Genomic DNA, 24,214 nt, shown 5'->3' with positions numbered 1-24,214 from the left:
CCTTGGCGTGATTGCTTTCACGTAAGAAACACATTTAAAACAACTCACAAACCGTAATTGCCCTCAAAACTAGAAATCCAGCCGTAATCGAAGTAGTATATTTTATGAGCGAAGTCTCAGCGTGGCAGTTCTTGTGGTTGCAAAAAACGCAAGCTTGTGATAAACTTCGCTTACTTGGAAAATAAACGATTAGAGCAGTCTTAGTCACTTACTGTACGTTGTTTTACGTTTCTTTAATAGGACCGCTCTTTAAGCAATGGAAAAGGCTAAATCACTTGGCTTCTGACATGTTTTTAAATTTTGCTTTTGTTAACACAGGAGCTGAGCCAATGACTCTTGGCTCCCCAACATCTCCAAAACCAGGAGCTAGTGCTCAGTTTCTTCCTGGGTTCTTGATGGGCGATTTACCTGCACCAGTGACTCCGCAACCACGTGCTTTAAGCGGCCCTTCAGTTGGTGTAATGGAAATGAGGTCTCCACTACTTGCAGGTCAGAATTCGTTAAATGTTGAAAAATTATCCCAAAAGAAAGAATTTGTTTTGTCTTATTGCTCTACGTGACTGTTGCAGACTCGAATTCTTGTACTTTTATGAGTTGCTATAAATGAACTGAACTCATTGAATAAACGGTGAACTCAAGTGTATTCAATGGAGTTTGGCTAAATTCTTCAAAGTGGACTTAAGTTTAGAAAACGTTTTAAACATGGCTGCTGTGGTACCAGGAAAGGTTGCTTCTGCAGGGAAGGTAATATGAGTATCTCCTAATATAAAATCAAGTTATACAGCTCTTTACAAGTCAGTTGCACGTACCTCCATCAATGTTTTCTCTTTGATTAAAACAGATGTCTGCTGGCAAACTAAATGCAGCTTGTGCAAGCTGCTGATTTCTTTGCAATGAGTTCTAAAAAGTCACAGATTGTCAGACTTCTAAGAACTGGATGGAGAAAAACTAAAAAATACTTCTTAATTAGTATCTAGTGGTGGTATTTACAGTCTTTGTCTGCTGTAATTGGGCTGGAGTAGTGACTTCTCCTAGCTGTAGATGCTCATCTCTTTCAACCACCTGATTGATCTGACTATAAAAAGTCCTTACCCATGTTTCTAAAATGGTGGTATTATACGTCTGTTTTCTTCTCTGAGAAATATGAGTGAGTAGTTAACAGTCTTACTTATTTCATGTCATGGGTGATCATGGCTTTTTTTAGTAAATCAGTCAGGGTAATCTAAATATCTGATGCTGTTTGTGTGCTAGTCATTTTGAAGTAGAAATTGAAGATTAAAGTACTGCAGGATAATTTTAGATACTTTCTTTCGATTTCAAGAAGAACTGGACTTGATCCTTATGGCTTCCTTCCAACTTGAGGTATTCTGTGATTGTTGCTCTCCTGGTCTCCTGCTTCTTCCTCTTGTCTGTCCACCTCACATACAAGCCTCTTAAGGAAATATTTATGAAATTGAAAATAATCATGTGAATTTCACCTACTTGTTTTTAAAAGGATTTATTACAGTCTCAGAATATCAATTCTACAAAAGGGGGAACTGGTAAGATACTAACACAAGCCTCCCTAAATCAGTGATTAAGTGTATCGCTTAAACTGAGAACCTTGATGGGAGTGTGCTTCGTATAATACACTGTAACAGTTCTTTGATGTGTTAAACAGTTCAGAGAGGAGTCTTGAAGCTCAGAATTTAGGAATGAAAAATACTTCGGAAAAGCTTAATTTCCAAATATTTTGCAAGTGAAAACTGTTAAGTCAAACTACTTTTTTGTTTGTTTGTTTTTGTGGGTTAAACCCACACAAAGTGTTCATAGATATGTCAAGATCTTTCAGTCAGGTTTTTTTGTAATAGTTTCTCTGTTATACTGGAAGTCCCAATGTTTACAAAATGGGAGAGCAGCTGGCTTAACTTCACCCTGTCTAAATGCAAGCTATCCCCTGCTCTCAAGAAATGACATTTTTATTTAATATGAAGTTACGTGGGAAGGAAAGGAGTTTGGACAGTGAGAATGTGACATGTGCAATGTCTGTGTGCATTTTGGTACAGTTCTTTAGCACGTAGAACGTCTCAAGTCTCAAGAACCTTGCGTTTGCATCTCTGCTACACAGAAGTTAGTCTCTGAAACAATTAAAATACACTGCTAACCTGCCTTAAAATAGGAAGACGTGGCTATGCTCAGAACTTCATAAAAAGAACAAGTGCATGTAAGGAGTGAATACACTGGGTTAATAAGAGGTCTAAAAGGTTTAGATGATACTTGTGTAAGGAGACAGTTTCGGACACATATGTGATATTCTTATGTAGAACAGTCAAACCTGAACAGTCTGGTGGGCCAGATTGTTTCACTGGGGGTTTACAAAACTATCATCAGTCTTTCATGGCTAAATTTACTGTTGAAGTTTCAAGAACAAGTAGCAGTAGAGTAAAGGGAAAAGTTTTCTCATGTTCTTCATTTATTCCTTTTAATTGCAGGAGGATCTCCCCCACAACCAGTAGTCCCTACGCATAAAGATAAAAGCGGTGCTCCACCAGTTAGAAGCATATATGATGAATTATCCAGTCCTGGACTTGGATCAACACCTCTAACCTCAAGACGACCAGTAAGTGGCTTAGGTACTGGCCTGTTCTTAGCAGAAGGTGTAAGGTAGCTTACTACTTCAGCAAATTCTTTAACACAGTTGTGTAAACTGCTGTAACAAAATGACTGGTGAGTCTGTTGCTTAGTCTAGGTATTTGGTGTGCCTATTTCTGTGTAGTCTACAAGAGCTGCAGTTGTGGAGCTATCTCCTATTGTTACTGGTTTTTGATACTGTAGAGCATGAAAAATGCAAATCATGCCTCTGCTATGCTTTGTACATGACACATGCAGACTTGTTGCAGCTTTTCACCTTCCCGTTGCATTTATTGGGCTACGGATTGCTAGAGGGTCCAAGTATGCATTATCTTTTCTTTTAGTGAGCAATAGAGGCACCTACTGAAATAGAAGGAATTTTGTGCTGAGTGAAATATCTACTCAAAATTTGGGCAGGAAGGTGGGGTTAACTTTTGAAAGAGTAAGAGTAACATTTCTAGAAGGTTATTCTAATAATAAGCTCTGCTACTTACCTCACCTGAGCAGTCAAGCGCTAGGTTCTTTTTCAGTGAAGGTGATTGTTTTGATGCAAGGAGAAGGCCCTTCGCTGAATGAGCAGCCTTTTTATTGAGTGTTGCTTCTGAAAAGTTTTTTCTGAATGTTCAAGTTCTCTATGAAGGACAGAATCCAATATTGTCTTGAATTCAATATTTAAAAAAAAAAAAAAAGCAGCTATCAGAAGACATGTTGCTAGGTCTGCACATGCTACAGTTTGTTTGATCTTGTATCTAAGAAATGCCATGATTTAGGCTAAAAATACACTAAAATTGTTTTATCCAGAATGACATTGAAATCCTTCTACGCTAAAAAGAAAATAACTCCTAGGAGCTAAAACTGGAAGTATACTGTTCCTTCAGTGCAGTTACGCTAAGTAGTTGAGAGGGAAAGACGAGGCATACAAGGTATGGTTATGCTCCCATGATTTCTAAGCCCTTCAGAGAGTGAAGATCAGATGCTGGTACCTTAAGATACTGGCATCCTTTCCATCAGGATGCACATGAATATGTGAATTACTATACTACAGCAATAGTGAGATGCCTATTTTGAAAAAGTTAAACAATAAGGTTTATGAGTATTGATGCCTAAAGCTACTTGGTTTCACAAAGCGTACGTGATTGGTGTTAAGTAATGGATTTTTCAGTTCCTATTACCTAAAGCTTACCCTAAGCCTAAATAAGCTTTCTTGTGTACCAGTAGCTCTTTCTTATTAGATGATACAACGTTGTAGGTAGACCCTGAATCCTGTTGCCTGTGGTGCTTCCCTGCTGTAGCTTGCTCTACGCTCGCATGCTCTCTCTGATACTTGCATTTAAGCCTCTGATCAGGAAAGCTGACTGCATTCTCTTCTGAGGCTTAGTAATCAGCTGGCCATTTCAGAATGTAATAGTTGAGACCTACTGCATGTCCAGGCTATCTGCTAGGCTGTGGGCTAGAATGTAAAAACATTGCCAAAAAACTTTGCATCAATAGCTTTTAATAATCTTGTATTAAATATACATGTAAATGTCTGTTCTTACTCTTAAAGGTTAGGAATAACTTAAGGCAAACACTTAATATTCTTGCCTGATGCTTAAGCTACCTGCAAACGATCTTATCTGATCTGAGAAGTGTACCTGTAAGAATGACTTGTTACTTTCTGTATTTTAATGCAGGCCAGCTTTTCTCTAACACAGAGCCCACTGGTTGGAACTATGCCATCAACTCCTGGAACAGGTAGATGTCCTGTCAAAATATATAATCTACTTACTGCTTTCCTTAATACATGAAAATCATCGCTGTTCAAGCTACATCAACTCCTTGCTAATTTGCGAAGGAGTTGCATCTTTATTTACTAGCTTTTCAAAAGGTATGTGGATGTGAATAGGAAATACTTTTCCACTCTGACACTGACTGAATTTCAATCAACTTTACTTATTCCATATTAAAAACTTGTTGTTGAATGGAGCACAGAGGTGGTTGTACTTGAGTGAAGCAGCTGAGATTGGTGGGTTGTCTTCCATCTTCATAAGGTTTCCTAGCTTGTGTATGAACCCGTGGCTTCTTGCTAAGCTTAATTCTGCTGTCCTGTTCCAATTTGGCTTCTGTATTAAGCTGCTGGTGTTTAGAGGTCAAGCAGAAAGCTAGGTTGCTAGTTGTAAAACTTACTAGCATGCTTGCAGACATGGAAGTTTGGGTTGACTTACTGTTTGTCTGTGTCTGCAAATAAATCTCCATCAGACTCTTGCACATACAAGTGAAATGCTTGATACTGAATTTATTCTTTTACTGTAGGCTTTTAAGCTTATCTGTCTTGCAAAAGTAATTTGCTGAACAATGCCATTTCAATTTAACAGCTTCAAGTATGTTCAGTCCTGCAAGTATTGGGCAGCCTAGGAAGACTACTTTATCTCCTGCTCAGCTAGATCCTTTTTATACTCAAGGTGATTCCCTAACTTCAGAGGATCAACTTGATGACACATGGGTAACTGTATTTGGGTAAGTCCAAAGTACTAGAAAAAACATGGGTGAAGTCTTTGCAACATATGGAAGGAAGTACTTGGATGTTTCTGTTGTCTGGCATTCCTAGGTTCTGCAGGAAATAAAACTGTGGTTAAAGCCAGCAAATGCGTATGTTTTAGTGAAGGACCTTAACTTAAGCTACATGTTAATTTTTTTCAAGTTATAAAGGCAGCATTCCACCATTGAGGTGTGTGGTGACGTAAAAATGCCTAGAAGATAATATTTCTCAAGTCATTGCTTTATAAAATGGCATTAACACACTGGTCTTTTCTGGATGCCTAGAAACGCTGCATAGGGTTTTATTTTAGCACCAGAATTCTTAAAAGTACTCTGTATAATTTTTTGAGTATTTTTTTTCTGTCTTTCAGATTTCCTCAAGCATCGGCTTCGTATATTCTTCTACAGTTTGCTCAGTATGGAAACATATTAAAGCATGTGGTATGTCTTACTTTGAGACTTATTTCTGAAAATGTTCTGGCTCATTCTTTACAAGGCTAAATTTCACAATTTTCACTTAATCTCATACAGATGTCCAACACAGGAAACTGGATGCATATTCGGTATCAGTCTAAGCTTCAAGCCCGGAAAGCCTTAAGCAAAGACGGAAGAATTTTTGGTGAATCCATCATGATTGGTGTCAAGCCATGTATAGATAAAGTAAGTTAGCAGCAGCTTTTATTTAAATATAAGGCACTCTGCTTTTGGGCTTTCTCTTCATTTTCCCTGACCTCTTAAATTTTTTTCTAACTGGTAGTTCAGTTATATAGGTATAGTCTATTATACCTTACATAAAATTTTCTTAAGTATCGGTTTTTTTCCTGCTGAGAATGATCATTGTGGGAAATCTCTGTGCTCCTTGGAACTTAGAATGCACAGAATTATACTGCTGTAAAAGGTACGAAGTGAAAACATAAGAGACAATTGAGATAAAAGAGTTTCCCAGACTGGAATTTGTGGCATTTAGGGGCTTCAATAGATACGTGATGGCACGTTAAGGCTGTTATTGCTCCTAATTGTCCCGCTTTTTTATGTGACTATCTGATTTTCAGTTTATTTTAGTACATTAGACTGAAAATAAGTTAGCAAACCAGTTCTGATCCTGTTCTCCCACCTGCCCCCACAAAAACATGTCCCTTTCTTGTAAGTAGTGGTTGGGATAGCCATGGCTGTATTTCAGTCTAATTTTCTCGGAGCTATTAGTTTCTAGGCATTGACAATGCCTTGACCATTAATTCTTGCAACACTTGGCATTGGGTGCTGTACATCAGTTTAGGCAAATGACAGGCATTCTTTTATAGTTCACAGATTTTTTTTTTTTTTTTGGTCTCCTCTAAGGATAAATGATTCTGAAGAGTAATGTAAGCTTTCAAATGTAAACCATTCTGAGAAGGCAGCCCTAGAAATTGAGGTTGCAATTACTTCAATTTTTGTCAGTTGGAAACATTTCTTTTACTGTTTAAAATTCAGAAACAAATGTACTTCAGTGCCCTTTTCCTCTGTAGACTTCTGACAGTGGGGCTTCCAGTGTCTTTTTACATTATTTACTATTCTGGTGCCCAGTTTGTATCAATGACTGAATTGCCTATAAGCTGAAACTCTAGCAGTAATGATCCAAAACACTTACTGGCATCTGATCTTTTTTTGCTTTGCAATTCTCATTATGTTATTTGTGGATAGTGTCCACTTTCAAGTATCAATAAATAAACCCATAATTGTTACTCTGTATTTTTAGAGGCAAGCGATATTTCTGGAGACTAATCCGTTGAGGGTTTGGCACTAGCCTGTAAAACTTCATTGCAATTGAAAACTAGATGTGATGGATTTGACATGAGTGCTTAGGCTTCAGATTTAAAAGTAGCGGTTAGTTCCATGGGTTCCCCTCGTGCTGAGCAGAGCCATCTGCCAGCCACACTGGACAGCAATCTTATCCTGTATTTTGGATAGCTGTCTCGTGCCAGGTGTGCTTCTGTATTTCTGCTGTCTTTAGGCTGGTTGAATGCTGTGCTCCACTGAGTCCAAATGCAGCAAAACAGGTCTCCCCAGGGTGGTTGGCATGGCCCATCTTGTTTTCTCAGGGTTCTTGTTGAACTCGTGGTTCCTATCAAGTCACTTGCTGCCTCTTCCATTCTGCATGCATTCCTTTCTAAACATACGCTTACAAAATGGAGCCTTCTGACTCCTTTTCTAGCATTTGCTAAGGGGACTGAGTGAAACCCCTTGGCAAGTTGGATTTGAGCAGAAAGTTGCAAGCTGGTAAAGGCTTGGAGACTGTCCTGTATGGATCAGGTAAAATAGTTTGAAAGTATTTAGAAAGAAGATGTTATGCTACTTAGTTCAACTGGTCCTCAAAAAAAGTTACTACTTGAAGTTTGTTGCAAGTCTTACAGTTTATTTTCTCTGTACTGTTTCAAACTTGTCTGACACTTAGTACATACAGTGCACAGATTAGAAGCTTCTGCCACTTTGCAATGGCATAATCCAACATATAAATGATTGCAGTGAGGAAAATGCTTGGGGGTGGTGTGTGCTTGTGTGCTGTGCACTGACAGGCAATTTACCTGTGGTCTTTGCTTACTTTGAGATGTGAAAATATTTTATCAAACAATTCTAGATAATGGATAGTTCTAGACAATAAAGGTTGAAATACTGCTTTTTAGTATTTGTTTACATTATATTAACCCTCTTTTTAAGAGTGTGATGGAAAACTTTGAAAGAAGTTCTACACCCTCAATATCTTCAGTTTTCACTCCACCTACAAAATCTGTTGGCTCACCAGTACAAGCTGCAAATAATACTACAAGGATTTCTACAATGAGACCTCTTGCGACGGCATATAAAGCTTCCACTAGTGACTATCAGGTATTTTGAGGGAAACAGAAGCATGTCTGTCTTTGTACTATCTTCCCTTAGTTTTATGAGGCTGTACACACATTAACTTCAGTATGACCTCAGCCTTTATCTTCTCCTGTCATTTCTTCCAAGATGTGATTCAAGTACAAACTCAGTCTGTTCAGTCTCTAAAATTATAATAATAAAATTAAGTGAATGACTTGTCACTTTTCCAGAGGTTAAGGGCTTGTTATGAAAAATCTTTCAAACCTATTTTGTCAAAATATAGTAGCACTTCAGAAAAGAAAACCTGGCGAATTAACTGTATATTGACTGATTCTCCTTATTTTCTCTCTTCCTCTCTCCCCTTCCCTTCTAGGTTGTTTCTGACAGACAAACTCCTAGGAAAGATGAAAGTATTGTATCTAAAGCAATGGAATATGTATTTGGCTGGTAATACACGAGAGGAAGTAACACACTAAGTTGGTCAGGGTCTGAAACACGCTTCTGGCATCTGTGGTTAGTTGTATAACTACTGGTGGCAGTATTTTAACTTACATCTCACCTGTTAGGCCTTCAGTTAATTCAGCAGACATGTAGCTTGCACTTTAATGATGACAATGTACACACGTTTTAAAAACTGAGTAAGTGTAAATGTAAGTGCTTTTTTGCCCATTTGTGCTCTGATTGCATGATTGTAGAAAAAATATCAGCACTGACTTCCTCTGTAATTACTTTCAGTGAATTACTTCCTAGTAAGTTGGACATGTTTAAAATGTCAGCTTTATTTACTGATGCCTTTAATTTTATTGCGGGTTTTTTCTGGAAAGATGATGGGCTACTTGAGGAAGAACACTATGCACAGCTGGCTCCTAGGGACAGGAACTGTTCTTAGTATGTGTGATTTTAATTTTTTTATTAGGATTCATTGCTGTTTTGTAATTATCCCTGGCATCATGTTCTAAATATCATAGCAACCTTTTAACTCTTTGTTTTATTACCAAAGCTAAATAAAGTTAAGATTTTCTTAGGTTGTTTTAAACAAGTATGAGTTCTGTTAGGAAAAACTATTTGCGATTCTCTTAACTCTTAAGTATAATGCTGCCTAATGTTTATTAGTGTCACCAGCAGAGCAGGTGCCGCTGATTTTTACTCAAGTAGTACCAACCAGCATTAAAACTAGCTAATGCTTAAATGTCATCTCCGTGGGTATTTTATAGCAGTGTGCACTTAATAGGTAACAAACTGTACTGTTCCAAGCTATAACATGTTGAGTTGAAATAGCTGAATAGAAAAATGGAATGTGTCAGTGAACAGAGCTGCTTTCATTTCAAGACTCTTCTAAGAAATTTTCTTGAAAGTATTGGCTGAATTATGATTTTTTGGTGTTTTGGTTTTTCTTAACTGAACTTCCCCCCGACTTGAAGTTTTCTTTTGGAGGTGAGCCTCTCAAGTAATCATGTGTGTCATGTGAGCTCATAGTCTTCAAGAGAAAGGTCTCTATCATCTGGGAAGAGAGCAATTTTTTCTCCAATACTTGGAAAACTATGTGCATCTATTACTTTTTTGATTTTGTGGCTGTGTTAGTGTGGCTCAATTTCAGCATTTCAGTTTGGGTCAATAGTGTGTTGGTCAGGTGAATATCCAGTCACACCTGTTTCCATGCTTTGCTTCACAGTGCAGTATGGTCTCAAAGTTCTGCAACTGTACTTCTCTGATGAAATTAGATTGAAAGACTAGTCCAGCAGCATGCCTAGTGTCCCTCAGATGCTAATGGGCATCCGGTTGACAGGATCAAGCTAGAGATAGTCCTGAGTAAAATCCCCAAAGCACTTAGTTGAGAAGTCAGGTTTCTGCCTCAGGGCACTTTGTGCTTCATTGTGTGCTTTGGAAGTAACCTACGTGCAGGCAGATTCAGAGATTTTTGAGCTGCATTTTACTGTATTTGGTGACTGATGCTTTCGGAATATTGGCTGCTACTCATCCACGTTTGCTTTTGATCAAAGGGAGCTGCTCACACGTAATCAATATCTGAACGTGTTTTCTCACAATATATCTGGCTTTTTCGTAGTGAAAACTATTTGTCATGCAGGTGTCTTCAGAAAGAAAATAGGTAGTTCAGCTAAATTCTGGCGTTGCTAGTTTTGCAAAATACACTTCTGGTAGACTTCAGACTTGTAATGATGTGTACAGGATTTAGTTTAGTGAACTGATGAAGAGTAAGACTGAACTTAGATCAAGTAAGTCTGAAGCTTAATATACAAGGAAGGAGTTGAAGACAAAGTCAGTAGTTTGACTGACCTGTTTTACCAATAAGTACCAGATTGAAAACTGTGCTAAGCTGTTTGGTTTTGTTGTTTGTTTTTCCCCAGTTGTTTACCTTTGTTTCTTGTTTCTTATAGCTTTAGGAATGATTTTTCTAATGGCTCATGGCAGCTTCCTGTAGAGTAAAAGCACTTGAGAGTACTGGATGTTGTTTAGTTTGCTCTGGAGGTAGTAAATAGGAGAAGAAACTTTAGAACATACAGATCTGTGTATTTATGGACAGTATCATTAAGAAAATATCTACATGTGGATTCTGCTGGTAAAGACTGCTGGTAAGACTTAGTATGTTGTCTTAATGTTGAGCACCAGTTAAACCCTGGTATCAATGATTTGAGCTTATGAAGTATGAGAACATTACAGTCCCACCCTGCACAAGCCACTGCACAGCTTTGTTGCAATGTGTTCCTGATAGTATTGTTATTAATTATATGAGTATACAGCTGCCATGTGTGAAAGGGCAGAGAATATGGAGAAGTACCTGTGTGAAGAATCTCTGAAACACTTGGAAGATATTCAAGTAAACCTTTTCAAGGCTAGCTACCATTGTTAGGTGGCATTGCATGTAAAAATCCAGTTCTTCCCATTTGTTAACTATGTACCTGCTGCTTTGCAATAAGGAAGGATTATCTTCTAGCTGTAGCTAGATGTGATTTACGTTAAAAACAAAATTATGGACTTCAGCTAATGATGTGTAACATACTCATGAAACTCAGTTCTGGTTTCAGTTGTATGGGGTTTCTTCTAAGGCTGCAGACTACATTTTTCATAGGGTTATGGCTTTAGTTTAAAATAAAACTCATGAATACTTATTTTCTGTTGTCTGCCTCCATCACAAACGTGTTACTCGGGGATCTGACTCACTTCTCTTAGTATATAGATCTGCACAGTTTTAAATTCTAGAAGGATTTGTTGTATTGTTTCAATGGTAATTTCACTACAATTTTAACAGATTTTTTTTGTGTGTGTGAAGACTTATAATTTGGAGATAGTGCTTATTTTTGTCCTCTCCTTTTTCCCTCCCACCCCCCCTCAATTTAGCTTTCTAGTAATTTTCGAAGTTAGTGATATTTATTTGGGTAATACATACACATGAACATGAAATGAAAATCAAACGTTAGAGTACATCATGTCTGCCTCTCATTTCAAGTTGTAGGCATCTACCTCCACTGTGTGGCAGCTTTTCAGAACTTCAGTGAGGTTTAACTGATACTGAATATGGTATCTTAATTATATTTCAGTAAGGAAATGCATAAACAGTACTGTGAGAAAATAGCAGTGCTCAAAGTCTCTTAGTTGAAGTGTTTTCGTAATAAAAGAAGAAAGGACAAAGATGAGTTTACTAAATATCTTAATTAGGGAGTAATTCAGATTTCTAATTGCTGCAACGAAATGGTTCTTAAACTTTATTTAAAATCTTACCAGTAGTCACTCATCTCCATTTTGAGAAGGATAAACTGATCAAATGATACTTTATCAGAATATACCACACTATCCATTTTGTATGAACATAATTGCCTTTTTTCTGATAGTCTGAGTACACGTGTAAAAATACAAGATTTGCATCAGTACTCTTTAATTTGACTCTAGGTGACTGGACCACAGATGGGTCTGCAAAATATGCTTAGAAATAGTAAGCTCTTCAGTTAAGTGAGTGAAAACAAAATAAACTGGCTTACAAACAACTTGGAATCAGTAGTTGGTTTACTGGATTTCAGACTGCAGGTGAGAAGGCTCTGGAATAAACATTCTAGATCTCTAGTAAAAACATCAGTCCTTGGGCAACTTCGTGGCTTTGTGGTAATGCCTTTTTTAATCGTTTGGATGAGAGTAGGTGTTCTTTTGATGTGGTGTGTCTCTTAATAAAAGTATCAAAGTGCAAACAGTACTGACTGTCAAACTTCTGTTAGTGTTTATAAATTTAGAGTTCCTTTGGTGAAGTTACCTTTAAAAATGAATGCATAATTAATCACTTGGTAAAATGTTTTTGGCTTTCTGTTAAGGAATCCTTTGACTCAAGTACATTTTTGTGCAATGCATATAAACTGTGCTTCTATCAACAAAATAGTATTTTCCACTTTTCTGCAAGTAAAACTCATGTTGAAATCAAGAGCATGTCTGAGAAGCTGTAAATTCTTACGTCCTATATGTTGTCATCTAATATCTTGATTCTTCTTCAAGTTCTTCAGTTTTGTAAGTGAACTGTCAGTTTAGAGTTTATTGCTGATGTAAGCAGATGCAGTTAAAGTGATCCCAAAATTCTGGTCTCTGTAGGTGACGTGCTGTTTCTTGTTCATTACAGTCCTTTTGTGCGTGAAGTTGGAGACTCTCTTCTGATCAGAAACAGGCTGAAATTAAGGAACTGCTCTGAACAGTCATTGTTTTATTTTGCTCAATTGTTTATTGCATTGGATTTTGGTATAGATTACTGCAGAAATCGGTTTATGAATATATATTTCATTGTAGGGATGAAAGGATTTTTCAGTATGAAAAATAGAGAACTTTGCAATGGTATTTTTCCTTTCTATTGTGTATGTCAGCCACTTAATTAGCATCATGTTTAGCTGCCTTTGGAGCCCTGTTTGTTCTGTGAGAATCTGTCCCTTGGTGCAGAATTAAGTTCCAAAAAATGCTTTCTCTTTCAAGGATCTTTCCAACCCCCTGATGTTAAAAAGGTAATCTTGGATGCATGAAGCAAGGATACCCTGACAAATGGATGTCTGGAGATGCTGGAAATTATATTCTGTATTCTGGATTATCCAGTTGTTTTATTAATAGACTGTTTGTTTCGAAACCTGAAGATAGTCCAAAATTGGTTATTAGATAAAGTGCTGTAGCTGAATATTTTAGTTGGAGCCCAGACTGGGAGAGATTTTTGAGGGCTAGCATGCTAACTGGTGGTTGTGCTTTTGCCAAAACTCCTGTTTCCTCCTGGCAACTGAGCGTATAGCTGGCTTGAAAGAACCATGGTTGCAACACTGGCTGTCATGACATAACGCACTGTAAACTGAATTTATTAAGTTGTTTATTTCTTTTAATATATTAATAACATACATTTTTAATTCAACTAATGTCAGTTTCCAGTCTCCTGCTCAGAAATGCTCAGCAATCTAGACTGCAACAGAAGTCAGACCTTGCTTCCATAAAGTCATAAAACTGTAATGAAACTTCCTCTTTATTAAAAAAAAAGTCTTTGCTGCAAAGTAGCCAACTTGTCTTGTACAACATGCTTTCTCAGCTGGCAAGTACCTTGACTTACTGGGCTTTCTTCCTGAGTGCTCTTAGCTCTCTTTTTAAAGTTTGTAAATTTGGTTTGTTTACTGTGTAGGATTGCACCGGTGGATAAGATCATGCTGCTGACTTAAGTGAAATTGAGCGAAGGCCTGCAGTATTTTCTAAGCATGCCATATGATAGCATGTAGTATCACATTTCAGTAGATGAAATACAGTTAAATTTGTCCATCATGGGATTCTATAATGGGCTATTGATTTTCAGGTGCCACAGTTTCTCTTTCTTTGTAATTGAATTGTGCTCGTGAACATATGGAAGTGTTCATTTGCAGATTGAAGGTCATAAAGTAAAAATTGCACAGAGGTCAACCTTATGTACAGGCTCGAGAACAATCTAATATTAATGACATTATTTTTTCCAGATGACTGCATTAACAATGGAGCTGGCATATATATTGAATAGTATAGGTTTTGTTCTTGCTAATGGTAAACTGAAAAAAAGACATTGTTATTTCTGTGCACTTATTTAGACTTGCCAGCTTTCCAGTTTCTAGCAAACGCAGTGGCTCTGTAGAAAGAGAAGTATCGAACAGCTTTCACTCCAAGTGAATTGTAGGAATAGGGTGGGATGAATATACATAGTGACTTAAAGGCTTAAAAGAATCTTTCTAAAAATTAATCCAATGTTGTTCACGGACACTTGCATAATTAAGAATTTTAAATGTACTTTATTTTGTTATAGAAACAACTAGCCTAATAGATATACAATGATTAACTGGAATATTAATATCTTAGAGGAATAGGTGATGGTAATGACTGTCTTCTCGGTTTTGACCATCTATTCCTTGCTGAGCATCTTACTAGTTGAGTGTTGACTTTTTTTTTTCCAGCTCTGTATGGAGTTGTCACTGGAAAAAGTCCTGAAGATATAGAATCATAGAATATCTCGAGTGGGAAGGGAACCATAAGGATCTTCGAGCCCAACTCCTGGCACTACAACTGTGGCATTAGTACATGTTATAACTTATTACTAGTTGCAATACAGTGGTGGCAGCTGGCATTCAGTGCCCCAGGAGATGAAAACAAGTATATTTGGATGAATTAAAGCTGCAATAGCACATCAAAATGTGATGCAGGAGTAGCTGCATAGCTTTGTTATTTCTAGAAGACTTTTGTGGCATCTGACTCTAGATGGGCCTATAATAAACCTTGAAAAATGTTACGTGTGCATATTGCATTTGGGGTATCATTGACGGAATACATAATGTGATAAAGTCCAGGTCAAGTATAATTATTTCTTCAAAAACATGTAACAAAATTTGTAAGGCATGAAGAATAGTCTGAAAAAGTGATTGCGAAACTTTTCTACGGTACAAACATTTATCTTCAAACTACCATAAAATTCAACGAGTATTGGAAGCTTATGTTCTGATATCTTCTGCCATTTCAGGTGCTTTTGAAAAGTTTAAAACCGAGTTAAATTTAACTTTGACACACAGTGATAACAATGGTGCACTTATCTCTGAACCTTAACACTTTGCATGAAAAAATTGAGGTTACATAAATTTATCATTTGCTTTCAGACCTATCACAGCATGAAGAGAGTATGGAATATGATTTAGTAGCATTTTCTCAGTATTTCTCTGCTGTTTTTTGTGCAACTAAAGTACCATGATAAAAACTGCCACCTCTGCATTGTGTTAAGTGGGAAGCTCATGAAATATGGTTGACATAGCAATGCTGTAAATGCTTGTAGTGAAAGAAGTGCACAGTATTTTCTCTACCTAGCATGTTTTTGATTGGCATTCTGTGCCAGGTCTTTATTTGTTGGGTGAAGGATTTTTTTTTTTAACAACTAGAAGTGGTTTTGTGGGTATCATTCTCTGACCATCTGGAGTTGCTGACATTTGAGTCCCTGTAGGAGGGACTGGGAACAACTATGCACGTACTTTTTGTGAAGCCTTTGGGCTGGAAAAAATTTCTGTGTAGGGATTTGATTCCACAATCTCTGTGTTAGGTTCTGTTAGATTTTTCTGTCTCCTTTCTCAAAAAATCTGCACTGTGAATTGGGAGAGGTCAGTTCCACTGAAAGGTGTGCCAGCTTTGTTATAGAACTGAAAGAAATGAGATAATGTAGCTGTTGTTCAGACATAAAACCGCTATTTCTCTCCTAAAGAGAAAGAGATATATGGAAGCTCTGCAAGCTTCCTTGCAGCAGTATTGCTGCACCAGTATTTTACTCTCTGAAATTTGGGTTACCAGTGTAAATAACATGTCAATCACTGTGTTAGATTTCAGGTCAAATATTGTTACTAAACATGAATGAAGCTCCCTGCAAGATCATGGGTTTTTCCTCTAATTTTGTATATATTTTAGAGATATATATATATAAAGGCTATATTGTGGTAAACTTCTACAATAGTTAACAGACATAATTTAAAAGAAATTTTTTTCGTAATGCATGTGGGACAGAAAAAACAAGATGCGGTGTGATCGCAGGAAGGAGTTCTTGAAGATATATTATTGAAAACTTGAGGAACCCTACCACAAAAATTAGCCAATAGAAGTAGAAAACATTTATTCTTAAAAAGAAAAAAACTAACCCAAACCCCAAAACTTACTTACTGCAAGTAGTGTATGTAGACTTTGATGTTTGGATCAGACTGATCATTGACCGGATCATTTACTGTTAACTCTGTTTGAAATTCTAGTTACAGAGTATATTGTAATTGTTCTCTGAAGCCACTAAGAGCCAAAAAAATAATTTTACTTCAAATGCAAATCTAATTATTCTTTTCTCAAGTCTTACAATATTATGTTTTGTATAGTCTGTGTTTTGAATCATAAGAATGTTTTCTCAAACTTTTGTCTCCTAAAGTCAGTGGAGATCTTGAAATTGCAATCTCCAGCAATTTAATGACAGGGCGTAAATAGCTGGTGAGTTTGACAGTGTGTTAAATGAATTGTGGGTATATTTTATTATTTTAATAACCTCATACAAACAAATGTACTAATGACATCAAAGAAAATTCAGTAGTAGCAGGGTAAACTCTTATGCAGCTCACAGGTTGTTGGAAGAAGGCCTCAGGTTTTCAGCACTACCTTTTAAGTTGTCTTAATGTTCACATGAAATGTGTTTTGTTTTGTTGTTTTTTGTTTTTGCAACAGCAGCCCAGCACCGTTAGAGCTAATGGTGTAGACTTTGTGTTCCATAATACAAGGAGAATATGAAACTAGCCATTTCAAAAGGAAAATAAATTAATATGGCTTACAGCAGCGAATTCAACAGCAACCTGATCTGGCATATTAGGTCAGAGTGCTTGCCTAGACAGCATCTAGAGTTTCACGTGTATTGGGATTAAGTATAAACACCTTTTCCTACAGCTAGTTGCAAAAAAGATGATCTGTTATACACCTGCATTCTATTGCTGTGAACGGCTGATCATGATTCCCTCTTGATAACAATTTTCTAACCTGTCCATTATTTTTATCCAACGGTTGTCTTCCTAACTTATTGCATGCTCAAGTTCAAAAGAAATAGTTTTGCTTTCTGTGGAATAGAAATAAATGTTCTACAGTGGAAAATGTAGCCCACCAGTGCACTGCCTTTATCCCTTTCTTAAGGGTACTTCAGTGGGCATATGGAGCCTTTTCCTTTTGTGTCGTATCAGTGTTCAGAGATTCACTGACCACATCTGTTCTCATTCTATCTTGGGTTGACCTTGGCACAGCAGGAAAAGCCTTTCTCAATATAAGGAGACACCAATACCTGGCAATTCATATAAACCAGTGCATTTTTTTCATACGTTTTAACTGCCAAGGTTCTGGACAGGGAGAAAGTCGCATGGTCTTTACCATGTGGTGAGAAAATGTTTTATATTATTTGTTATCACCACACACGATGGACTAGAAGCTTTATGATACTGTAAAAGTGTATGTTTCCAGAGTTTCTCTGTTATGTGGGAAGGATCTGGTTCTTGCAGGAGAATCTCTGTCTGGAACCCAGGGATCTCCTCTCTTCTTTGCTGAAGATTATCCTCAGCAGAAATACCCAGAATCCTCTGGTAACTTAAATGTCTCGAATCCTGCATGGAAGTCTGGGGCCTTCTGGAACAGAAAACTATTTGTTCTGGCACCTGTGCTCTCGTACTGATTTTAGCCTCCCTTTCTTGTCGTAGTGCCTTTTGTAAGCACTATATAGACACTTTGGAAGAAGTAGGTGCTGCCCTGCAGAACTTAGAGCCTGGAAATGTGACACTGATAGGAATTTGGGTCTTCATTTTACAAATACAGAAATTGATGTACTGAAAGATTAAATGACTGATTCCAGGGTTACACAATAGATCTGGAGCAGCAGAACACATGTAGACCAGAGTCCTGTTTAGCACTGTAGTAGAAAGAATTCTTCACTTCCTGCTGATGTCACTATGGAACTAGAAAATTCTCAGTGTTGGGTAGCTTCTGCTAGAAAACTGGTTCAGGCTGTGTTGGTGTACCTTTTCTTTTGCTGCATAAAGCTACAGAGATGGAAATGCTTGCTTGCCCCCTGCTTTTCTGCTTGCTCTGTATTTAAAAACGGAAAGCCAAGTTTGTTGAGAGGGGTAGAAATAATACCCTCATGTGCTGCTTTACCTTGTCATTTTAAAATGCTTTAGCACCTCGTATCAGCTAAAACTCAAGAGCGGTACGCAAGTGTTGTCACTGCAATGCAGCTCTTTGTGGAATAACAGCAAAGAGAATAGAAATAGTAAAGGGGGGCTGCTGTGTTGCAGAGCAGTAGCAAATAATATGTACATGAAGGTTAAGTCCTACTCTCATGCAGGAACAATAGAAATATCAATAGAAGAGAACAAAGAAATCTTGTGTTACACAGAGGAGAGGGAAAAATACTGAATACATATCTGCAGTATTAACTGCATCATACAGCTTCTGTAAATGAAAGAAGGCTTGCTTTTTTTTTCCCAACAGAGGCCCTGTCAGTTTGAAATTTAAACACCCAAGCTACATTACAAAACTGATACGTATCCCAATATTTGCATAAGAGATTTATTAATTTTTTTGAAAGTGTGTTTGGCTGGAGTGTTTTGGTGGATTGAGATTTCAGTGACAAATAGAAGTGATATGTCAAACTTTCCATTCTTCCCTTTTTTTCCTCCTCAGTTTTTAATCTGTATGAACTACTTCCAATTTTTTTCCCAAGGATAAGAAGTATAAGTTTAAAATTATCATCTTGGTAGTAGGAAACAATGTATTCTCTGCTTTTGTGCGGGCTATACAAAGCCTGTGTGTGTGTGTATCACACAAGGCTTTGCAGGCCTTGACTTCTGGAGAGGCCATGTGGCTTTGAAAGTTGGCAGAGATGATTGCAAAAAGTAACGTGCTCGTGACCTGGGGTTTTGAAGCACTGCAAAAGACTGTCTCAGGTATTGATCCAGATGTGTCTAATTGGGATCTCAAAAGTGACTGGCAGCCAAGATTTGTGCTAGATGTCATGTGGTCTCTCTACTGGCAGCTTGGTTTTGAACAAAGATGTCAGCAAAAGATTCCCAGGATGAAAAAGAACTTTGTGAAATGCAAAAAGGACACTAGGGCTTGAGGCACTGGTGCTGTTTGGGGTCATGTTGCCAACTGAGTGGCTACACTTGGACATTTTCCTCTTGGCATTTTCTGGTCAGACACATGCCAAGGTGTCTTTTACCCACCAGGATTATGAGGGAGAGAAGGATGTCACTTTGAGTCTGATAGTGATTTAAAAAAAAAAAGTCTTATTGACTATACTCTAAAAATACTGTATTGACCTCAAGATTTAAGTCCTGTTAACAGTGGTGATACTAGATTGATTTTTGGACTGCAGGTCCTGGATCATTTAGAAGAGATAAAGAATTGAATCAAATAACTGAAACTCACATTGTGGTTAAAAAAAAAAAAAAAAAAGAAAATAGATTGACATGGGAGTGATAATTGGGATATCTGCTGTTGTGTTGAAACAAACTACCTTTTTACAAAACTAAGTAATCTAAACCATGTGTGCATCTGCCCCTTCATAGTGTGATCAGTTTAGTGATGTCATTTAGGTTTTTTTTTCATCAGATGTTGTCAGTGTAAGCTCTTGTTTTGCTTCTGCATCACCATGAGGGCACACGGAACCTAGTTCTTCAGTGGACTGAGTACTTTCACAGGATCACTCCTTGGGTAATGGTGTTATAGTAAACAAACAAATCTAAAAACACTAAAGCAGAGCAACAGACAGGTTATCTGATGTTGGTTTACAAATTCTGTGTCAAGCTGACTTAAAGAAAAAATCAGTTTGGTGGTCTTATTTCATGATGACAGTCTAACTCCATCCTTACATGAGCTAAATTGAGGAAACATCCACAGTATTGTTGGAGTTTGAAATAACAAAATTTATTATGTTATTTTAAAAAGGGAAATCTGCTTTTGGCCCAAATCAGAAGTCAGATACTTGATGAATTCATAACTGATTATACCTTCTACTTGTAAATCCTTCCCTACCAGACACAGCCTTACTGGAGAAAAGTAAAGTGACACCTAGCTAGTCTGTCAAGTTGTCCTATGTCATGTAATGGACGAATTCCGTAATTGGCTGTCCTTTTAGAGCTGGATAAAGAATCCTCGTATTCATGCAAATAGAAGGTAAGTTTATATATAAAAAAAAGTGATAATCTGTTAAAGTTTAAAATACTTTTATGTTCAAGAAAATAGAAAACCTGTAACTGGAAGTATGGCTTATGTTCTGCTATTTTATGTCTGTCTTACAGTACTTGCAAACCAGTTATCAGGCTGGTTTCGTGGGGCTACCATTGTCCACCCAGGATTACTAGTTGCAGTGTCACTTTGTATTAATACAGTTCAGTAACGGAGCTGGCTTCATATGTTCATGCTGTGCTGAAATTAGTATGTTGTCCTGGCACTGAGCTTGCAGGGGAGCAAGGCACAGAAGCGCCCAGCCCTGTAGGCGCAGTGCAGTATCTCAATTGGATTTATCCCAGTTGCTTACTACCCCATGTAATAGAAAACTAGTCATACAGGTAAGTGATCTTACATGGGTCTTATAATTTATAGAATCATAGAATGGTTTGGTTTGGAAGGGACCTTCACTATCATCTAGTCCAAACCCCTGCAATGAGCAGGTACACCTTCTGCTAGACCAGGTTGCTCAAAGTCCTATCCAACCTGGCCTTGAACACTTCCAGCAATGGGGCATCCACAACTTCTCCAGGCAACCTGTTCCTCATCATAAAGAATTTCTTCCTTATGTCCAACCTAAAAATATATTTTTCTCTATCTATATATACAGATACAAAATTGTCATTCATCCACATGTAGGTGTTTATGCCCTGCTTTATGCCCTAAGAAAACTTAGAGCAAAAGAACCAAAGCACATGGAAGAGAAAAAAAAGTTAAAAAGAGGCGGAAAGTGGCACTGGGACCATTATGATTCACCAGGAAGGCTGCTGTCTCACGAGGAGGCAGCAAACTGACCACCCAGCACTTTCGGTTATTTCCACTGAGTGTTTTTTGTTATTAAAATGCAGCATTCTTCTATTTTGGTATGTAAATTCATTGAAGGTTTTTGTCTAATAGATTCTCATACTAATAAATAAAATCTTTGGGGTATTTTATACCTTAATACTACTGAAATGAACTGTTGAGAACTGCTCAACTGTTTCTTTATTTCCTGTTTAAACATATACTTTAGAACAGCCTGACAACTGTCCTGGATAATACTGTTTCTTGGCAAGGATCAGTTCAGGTTCATGTTCAGCCAGTCTGAGGATAAGGCTCCCAATTCAAGGAAGGAATATGTAAGTTCTTGAGATATCTTCATTTAGCAAATTATTCAGGGATATGTTCCATCCATAAGCCACATTCTTAAGTAATGTTGACGTAAGTATAGGCTTCACAGGAAGCCTACAGCTTAGCTTATGCATTACTGACTTGCTGAATAGAAGAACAATGAAAATCATATATATGTTGAACTGAAATATGCTTTTTTATTTTTATGTTTTAATGTGTTTATTAACTGTACTAGTAATACAATGGAAAATTTGTATATGATTACATGCATTCATATGCAAAATTTACCTGTTACTTTGTAGTTTTCAGATATGAAAGTGCCTGCAAAATAATGTACACAAAGCAGAGACTTGATTGCAGTCTTTAGTGAAAATTGGCAAAACCAGCATTTTACGTTGAAATTCAAGTTGTTTTTCTTCTTTTTGCAATCTGAATGCGAGGTGACAAAGACCAAAACCTGTTTTTATTCTATTACTTAAGCAATGTTATGACAATACCTAATCTGTGTAGAGCAAGATACCTTCTCAAGGTAATACTTTTTAAAATGCATCCAGCAACAGTTTAAACTAAGCAAGGTTAGACTGTAGAAGTAAACTCTATTCTATCATTAGCTCTTTATGGTTCATTAGTTTTAATATTTGTAATGCTACCTGGCTAAGAATACATCAGATTATTTTCTGCAGTGCTGTCTATTTTGATAAAGTGCTGACTCTGTTATTCTTGCATCTAATGTATTCAAGCTGGCATGAATGTGAAAGACATAACTCTCATTACATGTGCTAAGCCAGGCAGTGAGGGAAACAAGCTTGACTAAATGTTTGGATTTCAACCAATGGTGCAGCAAACTAATGTTGGTTCCGAAAATGAAAACTGTTACTGTATATTCATCAGCTGGAAACACTGAGCTTTATGAATCAAATTTAAAAAAAGGAACTGGGGACACCATTTGGCAAGTTAACCCTCTTCAGTTTAAAAGCATCAGAATGAGAATTCCTCTGAATAACAAAGGTGCTTGTTAGTAATAACAATTGCTGATTTTATGCTCGAGGATGTATTGTGCGGCACTTATTTTGAGTCGATGCACTCTTGGCAGCAGCAGGCAATAAAAATGGATAGAAATTTTCAGTACCAGTAGCTGCTTCAAGAACTGTTGGAGGTCAGTTTTTTGGAATATGCTTTAAAGTGAAGAAAGTTGCATCAGCAGAGTTCCAGTTGTCCTTGAGAGCTTGATACCAACTTTGAACTCCTTGCTTTCACTGCAGTATGTAATCGTCCCACTGTGTTTGAGAGCTGGCAGTACTCTTACTTAGAGCACTGCCCTGCTCTTGGAAATGAGCTATTCCCACTTACGCAGCTCAGTTTCTTCTATAGTTTAAAAGCATTTTCATTTATTTTTTTATCTTCCAAATGCCTACAGAGTGCATGGCTATTTATTAGCATGTGTGACAGCTTAAATGGCTCTTGTCAACAATTACCCATTTAGAAAAGTGGCAGTCTTCATTTGTGATGCTGTAACAAAAATTATCTCTGAAGAAGTCTTGTGTGTTTCTTAAAATATAAAGTGATATCTCTAAAATGTTTTCTGAAAGGTTGAAAACAATTCAAGGAATAATTTGTGCTTTATAACAGATCGATATGGGATACAATGTTAACATTTTTTCAACTTATCTTTGGAAGACCAAATTTTTCTTGTGCTTACCAGCAGAGTTATGGCCCCACATAAATCCTCGTGGTTATAACAATACTGTTTGACAAAAGTAGTCATGATATAGGGTAAAGGAGGTAGCATTATAAAAAGTAAAATGTGTCAAATGTAGAATGGAGGGAGAGAGAGAAAAAAGGGGTTTTAATTTCCAGCAGTTCCAGCAATATTTATTTCCTGGAATATTGGCTTTTCTCAAACTCTTACATTGTTTTTTAAGTAGAGCAAGAAATTCTGCCACTCCTGGAACTAATCATTGGTAGAACACTGACTCCTGTGTGATCTGGGTTTGACCCTAGAGTCCTCGTACACTGCTGACTGTGCTCTATGGGGAAATCGGATCTGCAAACTCTAAATTAGAGATTTGCCATTGTTCTTGCTAAATAGCTTGGTGAATAACTACCTAAATCCAGGATGGATTTGAGATCACCAAGTGTTCAGTTAAACAGGGCGGGGGGGGATAAGTGGATGGATCCATTTCCAGAATATTTGATAGGAAGCTTTAGTTGGGAAACAGAGAGAGAAAATCCTGCTGCGTGACAATCATACTTCCACAGTCTGAAAGCATATAAAATAAGTAGCTGTGACCCAAAGGAGGTCAGTAGTATTTCCCAGGCATAAGTAATCTTTTTGGTAAAAGTTTAAGCGTGAAAAAGGGTTACTTGAACAAACTTTTATCCATCTACTTCAATGTAAACCTGTTTGCTATGTGCAGGTGAAATCAGCCTCAAACCTATCCAATTTTTCTTGCACCGTTACTCGACAATGACAGCCTCAATCTGTTTATAGCTAATTCCAGAGCAGAGAAATACTTTGCTTACATGGAGGGAGAGCATGCATACTTAATATGATATCTGTCTTTTTTTTAAAGCAGATAGAGCAATTAAAATTATTTAATCATTATACTTTGTGTGCATAATTACATGCATAATATGTGTACTTTATGTGTAGACAAGGTGGGGGAAAAAAATCCCTTTACTGGTGAAGCAGGACTTAGAAAATTGTGAGATGAGCTATCAAGATATGAGAGATGAATGCAAATTTTAATTTCATGCTTTCTCTTTTCATATTAATTGTTGCTATTTTATGAGCCTATTTCTTGGGGGAGGATTAGCCCTAACCCAAAACTCTGTTTCGAGAAGAAACCTGAAGACTATGGTGGAAGTATGATGGACTGTGTAG

The 24,214-nt window shown here is 37.2% G+C and overlaps 1 protein-coding gene across 1 annotated transcript; it reads left to right on the top strand.

Annotated features, from left to right (window-relative positions):
- The first annotated feature begins 319 nt into the window (after nucleotides 1-319).
- NUP35 (nucleoporin 35kDa) lies at nucleotides 320-8,649 on the top strand. Its single transcript, XM_010289402.1, has 8 exons — nucleotides 320-489; nucleotides 2,472-2,599; nucleotides 4,284-4,344; nucleotides 4,965-5,106; nucleotides 5,499-5,568; nucleotides 5,659-5,787; nucleotides 7,822-7,989; nucleotides 8,339-8,649. The coding sequence occupies exons 1-8, from the start codon at nucleotides 330-332 to the stop codon at nucleotides 8,414-8,416; spliced, it is 936 nt and encodes a 311-aa protein (XP_010287704.1). The 5' UTR covers nucleotides 320-329; the 3' UTR covers nucleotides 8,417-8,649.
- The last annotated feature ends 15,565 nt before the right edge of the window (nucleotides 8,650-24,214 follow it).

The sequence above is a fragment of the Phaethon lepturus genome, unplaced genomic scaffold (assembly GCF_000687285.1).
Source record: "Phaethon lepturus isolate BGI_N335 unplaced genomic scaffold, ASM68728v1 scaffold796, whole genome shotgun sequence".
NCBI classification, from domain to species: domain Eukaryota; kingdom Metazoa; phylum Chordata; class Aves; order Phaethontiformes; family Phaethontidae; genus Phaethon; species Phaethon lepturus.
The sequence above is the reverse complement of the archived record's forward strand: the minus strand, read 5'-3'. Positions and strand labels throughout refer to the sequence as shown.